Source organism: Trichosurus vulpecula, chromosome 4, assembly GCF_011100635.1.
Source record: "Trichosurus vulpecula isolate mTriVul1 chromosome 4, mTriVul1.pri, whole genome shotgun sequence".
NCBI classification, from domain to species: domain Eukaryota; kingdom Metazoa; phylum Chordata; class Mammalia; order Diprotodontia; family Phalangeridae; genus Trichosurus; species Trichosurus vulpecula.
In genome coordinates, this window is record NC_050576.1 from 165212883 (window position 1) to 165233112 (window position 20230).

General features: G+C 39.9%; 1 protein-coding gene across 4 annotated transcripts in view; it reads left to right on the forward strand.

Moving 5' to 3' along the window:
- Positions 1 to 20230, forward strand: part of SYNRG (synergin gamma) — a 99075-nt gene that overhangs the window by 12724 nt on the left and 66121 nt on the right. For all 4 annotated transcript variants that reach the window (XM_036754202.1, XM_036754203.1, XM_036754199.1 and 1 more), the window contains exon 3: positions 2404 to 2522. In XM_036754202.1, the coding sequence (XP_036610097.1) occupies positions 2404 to 2522 (119 nt within the window). The remainder of the gene's footprint in view (positions 1 to 2403; positions 2523 to 20230) is intronic.

A 20230-nucleotide genomic window follows, 5' to 3' on the forward strand; every position in this document is an offset into this window, starting at 1 on the left:
GGGGAACAGGGCAACCAGAATGTAAGCCATCTTGAAGTGGGGGGGGGGGTAGAAATGGGGAGAAAATTTGTAATTCAAACTGTTGTGAAAATCAATGCTGAAAACCAAATATGTTAAATAAATAAATTGCATTTAAGAAAAAAAAAATTATCTCTCCTGGATGTATTTTCCAGATCAGTTGTCTTTCCTATGAGACATTTTACATTTTCTTCCATTTTTTCATCCTTTTGATTTTGATTGATTCTTGATGTCTCATAGAGTCATTAGTTTCCAGTTGCTCAGTTCTGATTTTTAAGGAATTATTTTCTTCAGTTAGCTTTTGTATTTCCTTTTCCTTATGGTCAGTTCTACTTATTAAGGAGTTGTTTTCTTTTTCTAAGCTATTGACTTTTTTTCGTGATTCTCTTACATCACTCTCATTTCTTTTCCCAGTTTTTCTTCTATGTCTCTTAATTGATTTTTAAACTCCTTTTTGAGCTCTTCTATTAGTTCTTTCTAGGCTTGAGTCCAGTTCCCATTTTTCTTTGGGGCTTTGTCCATAGGCATTTTGACGTTATTGTCCTCTTCTGAGTTTGTGTCTTGATCTTCCTATCACCATAATAAGTTTATATGGTTGCATTCTTTTTCTGTTTTTTTTGTTTATCTTTTCAGCCTTGTTCCTTATTTTTAAATTTGAGCTTTGCCCCTGGAGTGCAAGGGGCGCTATCCCAAGCTTCCCTCACTGTGGGCTACGGGCCCTGGCTGTTTACCTGGTGCTGTACTGGTGCTGCACTGAGGCCCATGGCAAACCCTCCTGCCTGGTGCTGTACTGAGGGTGTGGAGTGGGAGGTGGCTGGTGCTGCTAGAGGCCACAAGGGTCTGTCAGCTCACCTGGTGCTACATTGAGGCATATGGGGAGTCCCAGCGCTGGCATCTACCCCGTCCCCCAGCACTGCCCTGAGGCAACTGAGGAATCCTGGCACCGGCCTGGCATTTGTTGGGGAGTCCCTGTGCTGGTGTCTGCCTGTCCACCTGGAATTATGCTGAGGCACATGGGGTTCCTGGTGTTGGTATTTGCCTGCTCACCTAGCACCACCCTGGGGCTCAGGGCCTCCTGCTGGCTTGCTGAGGCAGGGCCTGCTACTGGCTTCCCAGGACGCTTCCTGTCCTGGACTGTGCTCCTCCTTTACCCAAGTGAGACAGACCTTTCCTGCCAACCTTCCAAGTTTCTTTAGCTAGAAGATTGTTTCACCCCATCTTTTTGCTGGTTCTACCATTCCAGAATTCTTTTGTGGGCATTATTTTATAGTTGTTTGGAGGTGAATATGGGAGAGTTCAGGTGATTTCCTGCTTACTCTGCCATCTTGGCTCCCAGATGTCTCTTTTTTAAAAAAATTTCTTTAAGAAGGAATTATGATAATACTTTTTTTTACTTATTTTCTGCTTTTATCATTTTAAGTTAAAAGCTATACATGGAGGAGAAGGAAACTCAAAAATATTTCCATAGTTACTAAATTGTATTCCAGAAGCAGAATGTATTAATGATACCCTGAAACTTTTTTAGACTGTTTGACAAAGAATGTTAGAAATTGAGCATGGCCAGGTGTACTGGTACACACCTGTAAAGCCTGCCCTCCATCCACTGAAGTTGAAAGATCTCTTGAACATGAGAGTTCTGAGCTACAAAGGGAGTGGGAAGGAATTGGGGAAAGTGGAGGTTGCCTAAGGAATGCTGAACTGGCCCAGGTCAGAAACAGAGCATCCATGTCAGTCAGTGGAATGAGGTGTATAAATAGTCCTTACTTTAGCTTGGGCAAGAGAGACACAGTCTTGAAGAAGAAAAAGGGAAGAGGAAATTTACAGTGATATAACTCAGAGAATATTTGACTACTTGATTTTTAAAAAAATTTTATTGATATGTTTTTAAATAACCTTCATTTCCAAACTTATCCCTCTCCTTTATCCAATGAGCCGTTTCTTGTAACAGAAAATTAAAAAGGAAGAAAATAAAATTCAGCAAAATAAGCAACACATGACCAAGTCTGACTATATATAGTGTTCCATGACCATAATCCCCCTAATTCTGCAAAGAAAGGAGGGAGCTACATTTTTGTCCCTTTTTCAGAGAGACCAAGTTTAGACCACTTATATTTTTAAACCAAAGAGAAAGGGGAGGATGAAATACAAAACTTACTTTAAGATATATTTGGAGTCTCTCGGACATACCAGTATGAGTTTCTTGTTGCCTTTCATATTTTCAACATAATCTCTATTACAGTGTTACACAGTATACTTTGCGTGCTAATTGCTGTTTGTATAATGAATACTTAATTATTGGTATACCCCAAAGGATTACTTAACAGAGTTTTAAGAGCAGACTTTAAAAGTTATTAACTTGAATAATGCTCTTATGTTTTCGAATAGGTCTGATGCCAATTCAGCAACAAGGATTTCCAATGGTTTCTGTTATGCAGCCTAATATGCAGGGCATGATGGGAATGAATTACAGTTCTCAAATGTCTCCAGGACCTATTGCCATGCAGGTACTTGTCTTATTAACCTATTGTTTCTAAAGGTACACTTTCTGTGGCTGTTACACTTCTGTGTCCAAGGATTGTTAATGTCCAGGTTATGGATTCCTTAGATGACTTTCCATCTAAGGGGAACACAGAGCACTGGCCCTGGAATCAGGAAAACCCGAGTTCAGATATGGCCTCAGACACTAGCTGTTTGATCTTGGGCAAGTCACTTAACCTCTCTTTGCCTCAGTTTCCTCATCTCTAAAAGGGGATAATAGTAACAGAATCAAATGAGATAACTGCAAAGGATTTAACACAGTGCCTGGCACATAGTAATAGCTATATAAATGTTAGCTATTTTTGTTATCTAAATAAGGTACAAATACTTGCAAATAATAAGTGTAAAAAAGGAATCAAAATGTGCATTTGAAAGATTAGAGAAGCAGAAGCCTTTTGAAAGGGACACCTACTAATTGTTTTCCTTATTTTTGCTGGACTTTGGGGTTAAAGATGATTTAGATGCTAAAATTAATTATATTTTGAAAGGTTAAAATCCTCAGTCTTTAAAAAAAAAAGTCTAGAGGAAAAAACAAGATAGACTTTGGTGTGCTGTGATCCAACATTTTATCAATCAAATATAATACAGTAAGACTAGACATATAGAAGGAAACAATCTATGTCCTGGAGAAGCTTCCTTTTGAAAGAGATAAAATATAGTTAGAATGAGACTCTTAAGAAACAACAAAGGGGAAGGGAAAGCAAGAAGACAGATTTTGTCATTTCTATTGAATTCAAAATCAGTACTCTCTCTCCGAATAGAACCTCCTTGCCTCCTCCTTTTTGCTCTACCATGTCTCCTGAGCCTTTCAGCCTTCATTCAGACATACATTCACTCAGCCATTCCTACTTTTCTGGGTCCACTACCCCTTCAAAATCCTTCCTATCCTAAACTTCCTGATCAAATCCTTCAAGTGCCTTCTTTTTCTGCCTCTTTATTTAACCCCCCCTAAGTCAAATGGTAACAATTTCCCAAACTTGAATCACCCCCAGTGTAGCTTTCTTCCCTCCTTATAGGTCACTGAGAACTTCTAAAAGATGCATATCCAGAGCTGAACTTAAACAAAGTCATGTGGCCAGATGTCAAGCTGGCCCTAACTTGCTATTCACGAATACTTAAGTTTCATGAATTCTGTATGAGACTGACCACTACAGTTATTCTGTGTCTTCTCTTCACTCCTTAAAATTCCTAACTTTATCCCCACTCTCAGCATATATATATACTCTTAACAGTTGATTTCACTTCTTCCTGTAATGAGTTGCCTCATATACCTTTATCTTTACCTCAGCATATCACTATCTTTGTATCTGTCCTCTCAACTATTTCTCTAGTCACAGAGAAATGATTGCCTGCTCCCTTCTAGAGCCTAGGCTTCACATGTACTCATGACCTCTCTTACCTCCTCTGAAATACTGCTTCCATAATTATCTCTTAACTCTTTACACCATTGTCAGTTCTGTTTTCTCCAAGAAATCTTGCCCTTACGAAATCACAAGTCTGGCCCTCTCCCTAGAAAAGCATCTAACCGTGCTTTGGTCTCTTTTGTCCTTAAGGCCTTTATTTGACCCTTTGGCAAACCACTTCAAATATATTCTACTCTGGAATCCCTTGCCCCATTGTCTTTATCATCAGTCATACTTTGCCAAACCTCAACCCTAAATCACTCCTACCTTCTGCCTCCTTTACTCCTATCCATGTGCTGCTGGACAGAGATGTAGAAAATCATGCAACTGTAGATTAAATCCACGTACAAATTAATACTTCATAATCTCAACTAGATCCTCCCTGCAGTTGGCAATACTTTCATACTTAATTGATCCACTATCCCAATCACCACAGCAGTTATCCCAAATCTTTTCATCCTTCAAACTTCCCATCACACCCATCTTTCTCCTTCCCCCTGCCCCATAGGGGCCCTTCCTTTCTCCACTCCCATCCTCTCAGGTAAGGACTTCACTTTATTGAAGCCATTTGCCAAAAGCTTTCTCTTCCCTCTTCTTAATCTCACAAAACTCCTATCACCCCATCACCATCTACTCTTTATCTACTGACTAATGAGTTGGGGAAACCTTTCTACATGAATTCTTCATCCTATCCCCTCCCTTTTTCAGCAGATTGCCCCTCTTGGCATCCCCACTTCTTCACTAATCCTCTGGTCTCTCCCTGTCTTAACTCCTATGTTGACTATTAACATGTTCATGTCCCTCCCATCCTTAAAAAACTCTCATTTGATCTGTCCATCTCCGCTAGCCATCATTCTGTATCTTGCCTCTTTTTTGTGGCTAAATTCTTTGAGAAGACTATCTACGACTGGTACCTTCACTTTCTTTCCTCACTCTTAACTCTCTGAAGTCTGGCTTCCAACCTCATTCAACTGAAACTGCTGTCTCCAAAGTTATCGGTGATCCTTAATTGCCATTTTTTTTTTTTTGCCAAATTGCCAAACCTTTTCTCAGTCTTCATCCTTCTTGACCTCTCTGCAACCTTTGACACTGTTGATGACCATCTATTAGATACTCTTTTCTCACTAAGTTTTTTTTTTTTTTACACTTTTCTCTCTCTTGGTTCTCCTGCTACGCGTCTCACTATTGCTTCTTAGTATTCTGGATATTCATTTATGTGTGTGGGACACTAAATCCTTACTGAAATAAGAATCAGAGGTCTCTCAAGGTCAGACAGAGGCTTTATTGGCAAGTCAAGGGCAGACTGGTGTAGGGAGGCCCCTTATAAACGCCTGCTTTTTATATATCAGAAAAACCCCAATAAAAACAATTCAGAGAAAGACCTTTTCCTTAATGCCTGGACCTCCATCTCTATTGTTGGAGACGAATGGCCTCACATTCTAGGAACAAGGAAGGATGCTCATATCTGACCTGAATACATATTTCAGTTAGTTTCCTTATTTGGCTAAAAGAGATAGAGATAGCAGTTGCAAAGTTTGTAATTGTGTGTGCATGCAGGATGTGGGTGTATCTGACTATATGGCTTTTCTCTTCAGAGAGCATTCATGTGTGTGCAGGCTTAAGCAGGCGGGGGCGGGGGTAGCTTCAAATCTTTATGATTTTAGGGTAACAAAGCTTAAGCTCTATAGAGACTAAAGTATTAGGTATCTTTTCCCCTTAAATGAGAAACTTTCAGCCTTTCCTCTCACATGTCTTCCAGGTCACCCATTAACCATAACTTCCCTCAGAGTTCTGTCCTCAGCCCTTTTCTTTCTCTGTCTTCTCTTTCTTGGTGATGTTATCAGCTCCCATGGGTTCATTTATTATCTCTATGCAGATGATTCTCAGATCTATGTGTCCAGCCTCAGTCTTTTGAGCTCTGTTCCTGATAAACCAACTCCCTTTTGGACATCTCAATGGATGTGCTATAAGCATCTCATATTCAGCATGTTCAAAACAGAACTCATTACCTTTCCCCTCAAACATTCTGCTCTTTTCAACTTTCCTATTATTCTTGAGAATATTACCATTCTCCCAGTCACTCGGGCTTTCAATTTTGGTGTCATCCTCAGCTTCTTACTTGGACTCACCCCACATATCCAGTCTCTTGCCAGATTTTGTTGTTTCTCCCTTCAAAGCATCTCTCATTTACATCCCCTTCTCTCTACTCACACAGCCAACACCATTTGTACAGGCCCCCGTCACATCTCACCTGGACTATTGTAATAGCTTTCTAGTTAGAATCCCTGCTGCAAGTCTCTACCCGATCCCACCTTCCACTTAGCTGACAAAGTGATAGCGATTTTCCTAAAGCACAGGTTTGGTCATGTCAAGCTATGTGTACTCAATAAACTGCAGTGGCTCCCTCTTACCTCCAAGATCAAATACAAATTCCTGTGTTTGGCATTTAAAGCCCTTCATCACTTGACCGCTTCCTACCTTTCTAGGTTTCTTTGTGCTCTCTTTCTCTCCACATATTCTGCAACCCAGCTACACTGGCCTTCTTGCTGATCCTTACCCATGGTATGTTGTGCATTTGGACTGACCTCCTCCCCCCCCCCCCCCGCCCCCCACCTCCCCAAACACACACATGTCTTCCCTTGGAGATTACTTCCATCCACTCTACATCTTGTATATCCTAATCATTTACTTGCTGTCTCCCTTTTTAAAATATTAGTGCTCCTTAAGAACAGGGGAAAGTGTTTCACCTTTTGTTTTTTTTTTTGCAGGGGGTAGGCAGGGCAGTTGGGGTTAAGTGGCTTGCCCAGGGTCACACACCTAGTAAGTGTGTCAAGTGTCTGAGGCCAAATTTGAACTCAGGTCCTCCCCACTCCAGGGTCGGTGCTCTACTCCCTGAGCCACCTAGCTGCCTCACCTTTTTTTTTTTTCTCTTAAACACTTAGAACAGTGTCTGGTACGTAATAATCACATACTAAATGCCTAATGATTGATGAATTGACTTTGCTTTCTTTTCTACTTTCATATAGTTTCTCTCATTTTACTACCAGACTTCTCAAATATGTGATCTGTTCTTACAGCTTTCATTCCCACACCCTCATAACTCCCAGCAGTCTGGCTTATGCTGCCACTGCTTTATTGAAACTTCAATCACAAAGGTTGCAAGTGACCTCTTTTTTTTTTTTGGGTGGAGGGAGAGGCAAATCCAGTGGTCTTTCTTTTTTTACCTTAAATTTATTTTTATTATAGTTTTCTTGATCCCCGAGAACAGATGTTGAAATACACCTTTTGGTAGAAAGGTGGAGGACTATAAGCATGAAATATTATGTGTACAGTCAAGCTCAGTCACTGCATTGTCTGGTTTTGCTTAACCATTTTCCTTTATTCCAAGACTTAAGGGAAAAGGAAGAAAAGGAGAAGTTATATCCAGAAATGACTGTCATGTAAAAGCCAAAGCAATAAAACTTACTCTAAAAAGAAAGGGAAATGGCCTGATCATGTGGTAAGGGAAAATAGAGAGCTGGAATACTGTACTTACACTAACAAGACATAGAGGAAAGCTTCTAACTCATCATTAAATCGCCCTTGTAGGATGGATCTTGGAAGAACATGGACAAGAATGGCACAGAGGGAGAAATTTTCAATGGGTTATGAGTTGCACTGATGCACTAATGAGGGAGATATCCACACCAGCAAAATCGTAGCTCCACATAGTCATGCCCTACGACCTGACCATTATTACCTATGATAATTAGAAAGCGATTGAAAGGAGAGTTGATGAGATTCTTTTATCTGTATTCCTTTGCACGTTTAGTTGTAATTGCCCTCAAATCAGTGCTCTGTAAAATATAGTACACTTAGCCCCGCCCACACCCCAGAGAAGTACAAGGTAATCTATGGAGGGTACAGAAAGGAAGTATTACAGTATTTGTTTTTATCTTTTAAAAGATCAAACTTTACTGATATTTAAAATAAGAATTAACAATGATGCATGTCTTCATTCACTGTGTTACAGTATCATTGGAATTGCAAGGGAGGAGTAGGAATTCTACAAGGTAAAGGAATGAGTGGTCCCTTTAATCATTTATTTTTAGCGTCAGGTGATACACTCCAATTTAGGCCTGCCCAGTATGTAGATTCACCAACACTCAGAGTAGACAGGTAGCTTCAAACAGTTGGTGACAATGCTAATAATAAAAATGCTAGTGAAGAGCAAGAAAACGGTGGAGCCACCACTCCTCTTCCTTTTCCTCCTCTCTCGGTATCACCGCTTCTTGTTAGCCATAGAACAAGAACCAAGAAAATCAGATGGAGAAACTGGCCAACACAATTCAGGCCTTACCAAGATTACTGCAAATGTGGATTCACGTGCACTATCCATTATATGTAATTGGAGAAACAAATTCATAAGATACTAGATTTAGAGCCAGAAGGGATCTCAGAGGCAGTAGAACTGAATACTAGTTCTTAGAGGTAACAAATTTCTGCACCCTAAGCAGAGATTAAGAAATAAAAGACTTTTAGCCAATCATGGCCCTAGAATCCCTAGGAACTAGGAAAAAAAACATCCTTGGCAGGCATCAGAAGCCTTTCCCACATAAAAAGGGAAACATAGTGAGCCTTCTTTGGTGCTTCAATTGCCATGTGGTGACATTTGGTAGTAGCCACCCACCCCTAATATGAGTGATTCTAATATGAAAGATTCTACTCTGCCCAGAGTACTAGTGAAGAACCATTTTGGTTACTGTCACCAAATCTGTGGTGCTGCAAACCTCTTGCCCCCCAATAGCTATGGGGGAGCTTCCCCTACTATTTGTTCTGAGTTTGCGGGCCTCTGAGTTGCCCAAGTTAACTATTGGAGACATAGTTCAAGGTACCTGAGGAGTATCTCCTCTGATCTCTAACCTTCCTTACATCTCTACTAACTGAAAATAATATTTGTCAATAACTTCATTAAAAGGTAAAACCTTCTAGGCAACTCTCTATTTTCTGTCAGCAGCCCTAGTTGGTTTTGACTCCAGGGATTGTCACTCCTCCTCTAAGATAAGTTGATCACTTGAAATCTTATCACTATGCCAACTGACTTGTTTTTGATACTCACCTTCTCATCCCTTAGTTACCTCTCTCTTCTGATTGGGATGTTAGAACAGTAAACTCCTCCCAAAGCCATCCCTCATAGAGGGCTCAGAACTTTCCAGGTAACACTTCCATTTTTCAGCAGCAGCTTTTGTTTGATTTGTACCCCCTTGTGGCCTCCTCCTCCCCTTTTCAGTTTCCTTTTGTGTATTGCCTTCCTCCATTAAATTGTAAGCTCCTTGAGAGCAAGAACTATCTTTTTTTTTTTTAATCTCAGTGTGAGTTTTGGGAGGAGTGGAAAGGAAGAGGATATATGTTAAATGGCCAGCTTTATAATCCCAATTCTTTTCTAGTTAGAGTAGAGGGAAGATTTGGGTTATAGTGTCTTCGTAGAAGGATTTTCTTCGCAAAAGCAGGAAGTTTCCCTCAAAACTTGGGACTTTTGCAATACATCAGATTTTGGGGGACTTGCTGATGCAGAATCAAAAGTTCCAACTAGGAACCTTGAGAAAAAAAAGATAAAGCAAGCTGAAGATGTGAAATGGGATCTCTTGTAACATGTAGAGCTCTTCATTTGGACAGTGAAGTGATTATTGTGGCCTTGAATAAATGGTAGAGTAGATAAAGATGTCAGTTCAACTATAGTTGTATTCAAAAGATGGGGTGGAGAAAAGAGATGCTGCGTGGCGTGTGAAATTGGAAGTTAACTTATGTGAAGATATATTGGTCCACCCTAGTACATGTGTTTTGAGCTATATTTCTAGTAATGGTGACAGATTTGTACCGATTATTCTCTTGCTTACCCCTTCTTGTAGCCAGTAGAACATACGGAAGACCTCAATTAGAGAAATAGTCTGTAGGAGTGCAGTAAAGCAAACCAGCCAGCTCTTGCGCCTGTATCTTCATTGACATTGTTCATTAACCAGCTGGTCTTGTTAAGGCCACCACCTACATGTATACTTCATCCCTTCCTCTCCCATCTTTAGCAGATTGCAGCCTCAAACCCCTACCCTTCCCTCTTTCTTAAATCCTTAATTCCTTGATACCTTCAAACATGTCCAAATTTCCCTCATCCTTAAAAAACCTTTACTAGACCCTGCCATCCTCTCAAACTGTCCTCCTTTATCTCTCCAACCTTTCATAGCCAAACTCCTTAAAAAAGTCTGTCCTCTCTGCCATCATTTTCTCACTCTCATTCATTCCTCACCCTTTGCAATTAGGTTTCTCACTTAGACCTTCTTCTCTCTATGCCCTCTCAATAACCCAGTTAGTTCACAGGGGGTCCTAATAACATCTCTATACAGATGACTCATATATCTCTATATCCAGCCTCAGTCTTCTCCCTGAACTTCAGTGCCACAAAACCAACTAACTGCTGTCAGTGTGTCTAAAACTGAATTCATTATCTACATCCCAACCCCGACCCCCAAACCCTTCCTTCTTCCAAGCTTCATTTCTGTTGAAGGCACCAGAATTCTTCCACCTCCCAGGTTTGTAACTCCATTATTATGCTCAACTCCTTACTTTCTTAGGCAGCTATGTATATGGATGTGGCACAATGAATTCCAGGCCTGGAGTCAGGAAGACTTATCTTCCCAAGTTCAAACCTGTCTTCAGACACTTTCTAGCTGTGTGACCCTGGGCAAGTCACTTAACCCTGTTTGCTTCGTTTTCCTCGTCTGTAAAATGAGTTGGAGAAAAGAGTGGCAAATCACTCCAGTATCTTTGCCAGGAAAACTCCACATGGGGTCACAAAAAGTCGAGACACAACAGAAACAACTGAACAGTTTCACTTCCTCACCATGTATCCAATCAGTTGTCATCTTACCACTTCTACCCCTGTGACATCTCTGAGTCTAACTCCTTTCTGTTCACATTGCTACCACTTTTGCTTACTCCCTCATCACTTTCACCTGGATTGTTTCAACAAGTTGCCTGAATTTTCTTCCTGCCTTTCTCTCTGCTTCAGTCCATGCTACACATTACTGCACAGATCTGACCACTTCATTCCCCAACTCAGCAATTCCACTGGCTCCCTGTTGCCTCTAATTAACATAAAAATTCATATGTTTAGTTTTTAAATCCTTTCAAAACCGAACTTCATCTTATCTTTTAAGTCTCAATGAACATTATTCGCCTTCCTGTACTATGTGATTCAACCAGACTGGCCTTCTCTTCCTTCTTCAGACATGACATTCCATCTCCCATCTCCATGCTTGGCCATCTCCCTACCTAGAATGTGCTCCTTCATCACCCCCACTTCAGAGAATCCCACTCTTCTTTCAACCAGGAAGTATCACCACCTACATGAAGCATTTTTCTACTTCCTCCCAAACTACTTTGTATTCTGTGTATACTTATAGATGTACTAATTGGCTTTCCCATTAGAATGCAAGCCCCTTGCAAGTAAGGATGGTTTCATTCATTATATTTGTATTCTCGATGTCTGTTACAGTGTCTGACACAACATAATTGCATAATAAATATGTATAGATTGACTTGTAAAACCCTGGTCAAGTCAGAGGATAGGGGAAGCGGTACTTTAGAATTCTATAAGGAGGAGCATAGCGTTTTTTAATTTGGTAATTTTTGTACCAATTTAATACTGCTTATGGTGGTATAGGAGATATAAATATTTGCCAAACTCAGGCTTATCCCATCTCTTTCTCCCTGTCTCATGGGTTCCTGATCAAGGCTGCTGAATCCCTTTTTGCCCAATTTTCCATCGTGCTGCTTTCTATAAGACCAACCATACTCCAGGAATGTAGTAGATTTGAAGTGAAGGGAGGGAAGAGTATCCAGTAGGAGGGCATAATCAATAATGTCAGAGGCTTCTGAGAGTTCAAGAAGGACGAAGATTTAAAAATGGCCATTAGATTTGGTAATTCAGAGGTCATTAGCAGCCTTAATTTTTGGCTTCAGTTCCTTAGATATTAGATGGAGGGAAAGTAAGTGGCACACACTTCTTGGGGAAGGTCTTCAGAGCTTCTTCGAAGAGTCTTATAATTAGAAAGAATGTTTCCCTTTGCTCTGTAGGGCACAACATTATCTCCATTTCTTGTTTATTTACCCCGTACTTCATATTATTGTTCAACTTTTATGGTTTTAGGGATTTCTTTTTAATTTTGTGTACCCTCTCAGTAGTTGTCAATATTTTTTTTAAAAGCTACATCCATTTAGTGCTGTTATATTCATTTAACTGCCAGCACTTATTTGGAGAGCCAAACTTGTTGTTAAATAAGCCACAGACAAGGCTTAGCAATATTGGCAGCCACACATCCTTGATTTAGAAAACAGATTGCTTCTAGTCAGAGCTCTCTGCTTGTGTCGTGCCAGCTGTGGAGTCCTAGGAGCGATTTTCCAGACTTCAGACCTGCTGGAGTACCAGACTAAGCTAGAGGGTCACAAGCAGCAGGGGGGAGTGGGTGTGTGTGTGTGTGAGAAACAAAAAGTTCCTAGATTTTTTTTATTAACTGGTAATGCTAATTTTGATACCATTATAAGGATATAAGGACTGCTGATTCTTGTTCTTACCATTGGAAAGGTGAAATTAACCAAGTAAGAAATTAGTTAATACGTATATACATATTAGGCAGTCTGAAATTTGTCATCCTCAAACCAAGGAAATCTTGGTATTACAATTGGCACCATTTAAAATTCTAATTTTTATTGACATTTCTAGCAACCTTTCCTCTATGGTTATATTGAGTGGCAAAATATAAGGAATTAATGCTTTCTTGAGGAGTGGGTTTTTTTCACTGACGAGATCCTTTCTACTGGGTATTCATCTGCCTTGTTTCTAAATCTGGAAACTCTAACCATATTTTTTTCCTGAATAAACTGATTTTCTTTGTGTTCCTGCCTTTAAGGTTGCTACATTTGAAGGGAAAACAATTAGAAAACTTGTTTTTGGTAGTTCTAAAAGAAAAAATTACAGTACATTGAGTTCATGGGGAAAAGTGAACAATTCAATTCAGTGGTCACTTATTAAGTTATGTGTTTGACAGTGTGCCAGCAACTGGGAAAAGGAGCAGATAAGCTATAGGTCATGCCCTCAAGGAGTTTACAATCTAATGGGAGTGATAAGGCATGTTTAGAAACAACTATGCTACAAGGCAGATTGTGCTGAAGTGAAGTCCAGACTAAGTATGAGAAATACGAAAAAAAAAAAAAGAGACTTTTAAACTATGAAATTCATGGGAAGCCTCAGGGGGATGGAACAACTAAATTCAACCTCACAGGAATAGAGGGATTTCCACCACGAAGATTTGGGAGCTGAAGTCAGATGGCCTCAATTTTGTGTACCCTTTTAGTAAAGTAGTAAGCAAGATCATCCTGGGAAGTAGGAGAAGCTTGAGAAGATAGGGGAAAGTTTACAACAGCATATGTGGGAATATAATAGAGAATAAGACAGGAATAAATGGACTGCTGTGCAGTATTGAGGACCCAGTTGTGGTTAGGTCAGGTAAAATCTATTGAAAGCAACATAATTTAATGACTTCCTCTAGAAGTATTCTGTGGCTTGGGAAAGGCATGACAAAGATCATTGGTAGAAGTGACCCAGGATTGAAGATTAGTAGGTTACAGACAGCTGATGGACAGAACTCTTAACTGGTGATTCTTTCACTAGGGTCAAAAACAGAGGAGTACGGGTGGAGGGGGGGTGGTGACAGTGGTAGCAACACAGAAAATAATTCTGGAGTGATGACAGCACAGGATGAGAGAACAGCCCAACCAGTGCCCATGCACTGATGTGGAGAGAGGAATCTGTTCCAAGAGGTCCTGTAGAGGGAGGTTGTGAAGGGTTGGGATGGGGGACTTAAGACAAACCTCGTGAGAGAGGCATTATGGCGATAGAAACTTTAAGATCCTGAGATCAGACTAGGTGAGGGAGCAGGATTTTGAAGGCCAGCAGAAGACTTGTGAGATGCAGGAATAATAATCTCTAGACCACCCTGGGAAAGAAACGTCTCCCCCAGGATGTTAACACCCTGAGGAAAAAAGCCCCTGTGGTCCCAGCCTTATTATATAGCTCAATAGAAGGACAAGGGATTGAAGGAGAGATTATTCGACTAGTTAATTATAGGGTAAGAAACTATGAAGGAAGGGAAATGACAAAAGTGAGGTAACCAAGTACTTTATGTCTATCCCTTATGCACTTGTATGTTACTTTCTATTATTGCTTTTAGGGGTATGTATCGTCTCCTTTGCCCAGTGAGATCAGGAACTATAACTTATCTAAATTTTACATCTTTCCCTAGTGCCTAGCGTACACAGAATAAACATTTAATATTTGTTGAATTGGTATGGAGAGTAGAAGATAATGAGAATTCAGCTTGGCTAGAACATCAAGTGCATGCAGGGAAATTTTATGAAAGAAAATGGAAAGGTAGGTTGGAATTTGTATGTCACAGTTAAAGGACATATCCCTCCTTTCATTTAATAATTCTTAAACTTTTCAGCAAATGTACTTTGCAGGAAAGGTTATGAGTGGGCATTTGACAGTTTCATGTTATTTATCAAAACAAGTTCAGTCAATGTAGTTTTAAAAAAATTCTTTATAAATTTATTTTTGGTTTTCAACATTAACTTCCACGAGTTTTAAATTTTCTCCACCTCCCTCCCCAAGATGGCACGCAATCTAATATAGGCTGTACATGTACATTCTTATTAAACGTATTTTCACATTAGTCCTGTTGTATAGAAGAATTAGAACGAATGGGAGGAACCATGAGAAAGCAAAAACAAAACAAAACAAAAAAAGAGCAAATAGTGTGCTTCAATCAGCATTAAAAAAAAATTTTAAGCAGATGGCAGAAGGCTTTGAATTTGAATTAAAATGTTAATCATTTCTATTAATCACCTCTCCTTTAATAACTTCCACTGGTTAGTAGATTTAACAACTCCCTAAAGTTTTAAAACTGATCAGTATGGAGTCAAGTACAGATCCTTGGAGTCTTCCCCAGCAGTTCTCATTGTTCCATTAATGACTTCTCTTTGGGTCTAGTCATTATCAGGTCAATATTCATCCTTCTTAGACCTCTCTGCAGCATTTGATAATTGTCAGTCATCCTTTTCCCCTTGATATTCCCTTCTTTCTAGGTTTTCATGACACTACTTTTCTGATTCTCTTGCCTGTTTGACCCCACTCCTCTCATTGTCCGTTGGTGTATCCTCATTCATGTTGTTCCTGCTAACCATGGGTGTCTCCCAAGGCTCTATCCTGAGCTTTTTATTACCTATCTGACCACTCCTCAGTATCCTTTCTTGTATCTCTGTCTAGGTTGTGCCTGTTAACTGTGACTGTCCCCCAAGGATCTATCTTGGGTCCCCTCTATTATTTTGCTTGGTGATTTTATCAGCTCTCATGGGTTCAGTTGTCACCTCTATGATGCAGTTGATTCTCAGATCTATAGATCCATCTCTAACCTCTCACCTTATATCTTCAGTTGCCTTTTGGACTTCTCAAACTGAGTGTCCTATATAGACATCTCAAGTTTAGCATGTCCAAAACTGAACTCATTGTCTTCCCCCCAAAACCCTTGAGAGCACCATCCTCCTCCTAGTCACCCAGGCTGGCAATAAGTTGTTATTCTCAGTGTTATTCTTAACTCCTCAATCATACCCGTCCATATCCAGTCCTTCACAACACCTTGTACAACATCCCTTCTCTTCCTCTGATGCTGCCACCACCGTAGGGCAGGCCCTCATTACCTCACACCCGGACTATTGCAGTAGCTTTCTGGTTGATCTCCCTGCCTCAGGTCTGGGGTGTACTCTGTCCTCCACTTATCTATCAAAGTGATCTTCCTAAATTACAGGTCCGAACATATCTCATCCCCCTAAACTCAGTGGCTACTTTATCTCCACGATCAAATAAAAAATTCTCTGACTTTAAAAGCACTTTATAGCTTGGCTCCTTCTTGGCTTTCCAGTCTTCTAACACTTTACTCCCCTCCATATATTCTGTGATCTGCTGGCACTGGCCATCTTTTTATTCCTTGGGATATCCTGTAGGCCTAGTCACTTGAATCTGTTGAGAGAAGCTAGGTACTTTCTTAATTAACTTCTGGTGTCTTTTACCTGTTAAGCATTTTCATTCTTTTCCCTCCTAGATTTCTATCCTAGCTAGATACAGCAGAAGCAAAATGACCTGAATGTTTTTGCTATTATTGTATCCATTCCATGCAATAGTCCTATCCATTCCATGCAATAGACCTTTGGGTCATCCTTAGTTCCAAACATACTGAAAAAGCTCATTCTGAGCTTTAATGTTCCTGACACTGATTAGTTATATAGTTATCTGTCCCCACTTGCCTCTTCTGTGTGTGTCTTTTTTAAGTCTGTCATTGACCTTTCTTCAGAGTCATATTCACCTCTTTAGACAATTTTCTATTTCTTCTAATTGAAAATTTTGCCTTCAGAATTTCATTCTTGAGAGCTTCCCACCCCTCTTGTACTGACTTCTGTTTCTCAAAGGTGCTAATGAAAATTTCCCCAAAGAGTAGGGGAGGAGGGAGAGACTATGAAGGTAATAAAACTACAAAAGATATGTTATCCAAAAAAAGCCTTACTGAATTTCCTATCAGCACTCTACCATTTTCATTATTTCTACAAAAAAGAAGTCAAGAATTATGAAGTAGTAAAATGTGAACCTTGTATGTATTATTTTACTATATTAAATAGAATTGGGGTTATGCTACTATTTAACCAGATTACAGGATGCTTTGTTAATGATATGTCATTTATAATTAATAAAATTTTTTTGTGTTCATTTCTGTAAAAAGTTGGGCATCAGGCTCTTGGTCAGGAATACAGTGTATTGCATACCTTTTTTTAAATGAGAAAATCAGCTTTCGTTTATATTTTTGACTAGAAGTAGAACCCTCTGGTGCAAGGACTGACTGATCACAAAAATCATTCACTTTGTTACCATCTGTAAATTCAGTCATTTTAGTCTCTCTGTTTTGCTCTAGCGTCATCATTGGCTAATATACACTATTTTCGTTTTCTTACCTCTCTTGTAAGGTTCCTTCTCTGTGTTCTTCAAAGGTTTCTTTCCTTTTAGCCATTCCCTAAAACTCGGTGTTCTTTAAGAATGTTAGTCTGTAGCTCTCTGCATGCAGCTCTCAGCTTATAAACAGCTTATTTTCCAAAAGTTAACTTGCACATTAGTTGTTGTAGCATGTAAAACATATTTTCCCATGACAAGATCAGATTCCCAGACTAGCCTATAGTACCACCTATTTAACCCAAGTTCACCTTCTGGTATAGTGCTACATAATCTAGACATTATCTGTTCTTTAATGATGATGGAAAAGTCCTTCAGAGCACCAATTTGAATCATCAAGAAGTATCCCTCTCCACAGCTGTAACCTTAGCAGTGGAAGTAGGACTCTTGTTGAAGCCTCTGGTATCTGCTCTCCTGCCCTAGAGCATGAGCACCAGCAGACATGAAGTCTAGCAGTGAAGAACTTTGTGGTTAGAATCTCCTCTTTGTGTAAACCTTCAGTATGCTTCCTCATCTAGGCTGGTTCCTTATTCCTCAGTTTCTTTTTTCTAAGACCTGGTCTCTTTCCCTTTCCACTGCCACCACCTTTTGTTTCTGACCAGGGTTTCTCTCCTTTGCTGAATAACATAGTTTCACAACTTCCCTTCTCCCCCACTCCACCACCTCCCTATCCTGGAAGCAAGAAAACAGCCCCTTTGGGTTTGTTCGTTTTTATTTTCAGGGATTTTCATTCTGGCAACATTGAGAATAAAAATTCTTCCTTCTTTATCTCTTACATCTCTCTCATTACCTTTTTAGATTCTTATTATTGAAATACAGAGCTGCAAAGATGATAGTAGTGATCTTAGGTACACAAAAAGCTGAAGTAAGATGTATTTCAGGAGAGCATATTAAGGAGACTTAAATCTAAAAACTATGACAAGGACTTTGGAGGATAAATAAATAGTAAGGAAATATATGCCCAGAGTACAAGTCTACTTCTGGGTTTAAGGGAATGAATGAAGCATTTACTAAAAAAAATAACTATTTGTAAAGCACTGTGCCAGGCTCTGGGGACAAAATAGGAAAGTAAAACGGTCCCTGATCCCAGAGAGATCAAACATTCTAATTCTAATAGGGCAGATAACACATAGGGAAAGTTTTAACTGCAAGTCACATAGAAAGGTCTCATCATGGTCCTTAGGGTGTAACAGCAAAGCAAATGTTAACACCTGTTCTTTAGTGTCATTTCCACTACTAAAAAACATACCAATTTCTGATGTTGAATCATTCCAACAGTGCCAGTGGCTGTGGTCTTTTCTTTTCTGTGTCTTTGGTAGCTATGGCTAGAGCACCTGCAGAAACAGTTGCCAGGCTGCATCTCCACAAGGATCATTTCCCAGGATGATGGCTGAGGGCAGTGGGCTGGATGTAATGCTTATCCCAAGGCTATTGGTTCGGGATGGATGTCTCCATCAGGGTCTGGGTAGAGGTAATAGTCAAGGTGGTGGTAATGGTTTGATTTGCCTGGCCCATGCTACCTCCCATCTTTAGGGGTGCTTTATTGCTTCAGCAAGCTAGCCTGCTTTGTGGATAGTTGGTAGGATTGATTGGTCCCTTCTCCATAGGGTGCATGTGTGCGTGTGCGCGCCTGTTGGTGGTAGTTGGTGAACAGTTGTTGGTTGTGAGGAGGAACCTTGACCCCCATCTTCACAGTGATTTCTCCCCTGGATGGTGGCTACAGAGATTGGGCTAGAAACAGGTCTGATTGTTGGGGATGGGGTGGGGAGGCATTACAATTCTCAAATGGCTTGGGTTTTGTGTCTTGGACTGTGTCCATCAGGGAGTGAGTGAAGATGGTAGTCAAGGTGGTGGTGGCAATTTGACTTGGAAGAGTTGCTTCTTTGGGTAATGGCTAAGGGTTTTAGTCTGGAAGTAGTACCATGGGGCCATTTATTGTGTACATTAACTTTAATATTTCTTGATTTATAATTTTTTTCAGTACTTTCTTTGACGACTAAGATTGTAACTCTTAGGTACTTAATGAGTTCTTGTCACCAAAAAAATGAAATCACCCTAGAAGCTAACCATGTAATAAGCTTCTCCAAACTTAGCTATATTGATCAATGGGTGAAAAATATATCACCCATTGCCAGGTTCCTATTTGAAGCTCTTCCATCTGCATGTTAGACCTACCAGGGCTTGAAATCCCCTGGTACAACCTTTGAGAAGCAAGGGCCGCCTCTGCCCCACAGTGAGATAGCAGAGTAGTTCATAGACTCATAGCTTATTAGAGCTTGGGGGAACTAAGATTGTTGATTAATTTACTGATAATAGTCTATTCTAGCTTATTTTCCAAAGAGGGACACTAAAGTTCATTGAGGTGGCATGACTTAGATAGGGTCACATAGTCATTGGCAGAGTTGGGGCTGTTATTAGGTCTCTTGTATGTAAAGAATATATGTATCAGGCAAACATAGTCAGGGACTGCCCTATATGCTCTGCCTCAGAGAACACACTCATTTTCATGATTTTACTGTAGACAGTAAGTGTTCTAGAACTTTAGAGGAGTTAAAAAATCAGTTTGGGCCCAGGTAGTCAGGGAATGCTTTATTAATAAGGTAAAGACTTTTGATGTCAGGCTTAAACATTAAGATTTAGATAGGGGGTAAGTATGAACCTCTGCAATCATTGGTATAGGGAACTTCTACGTAAGGAACCTGGCTTTCTCAATGCAGGTCAGCACCTTCTCTATAACTTAGTCTTTTTTATTATTTTATTTATTTTATTCTGAACTTAAGAAATAAAACAAGCATTTCTGTAACATAGTAGAATAATTTTTTTAAAAAAGAAGAAGTCTTAAGAAGTTGCCTGGAGCACTGACAGGTTAAGTGACTTGCGAAACAAGTATGTGTCAAAGCTAGTGTGACAGTCATTTTGTGTCAAAAGTTGTACAAGAACTCAGATCTGCCTGGTTCCTGAGACCATCTGGAACAGGTGTAAAAAGGGAGGGAAGATCTTTTAGTAAAAGACTAGAGGAAGTACAACCAAGGGAAGGTACAAAGAATCATGGAATAGGTAGGGAACATTGAAGAATAACAAAGATTAAGAGTTGAGTCTTCAGTGGCCCTCTAGTGCAGTCTATACCAAAAAAGAATCTCCACTATGATATACCTGACAAGTGAGCATCCTGCCTCTTCTTGAACAC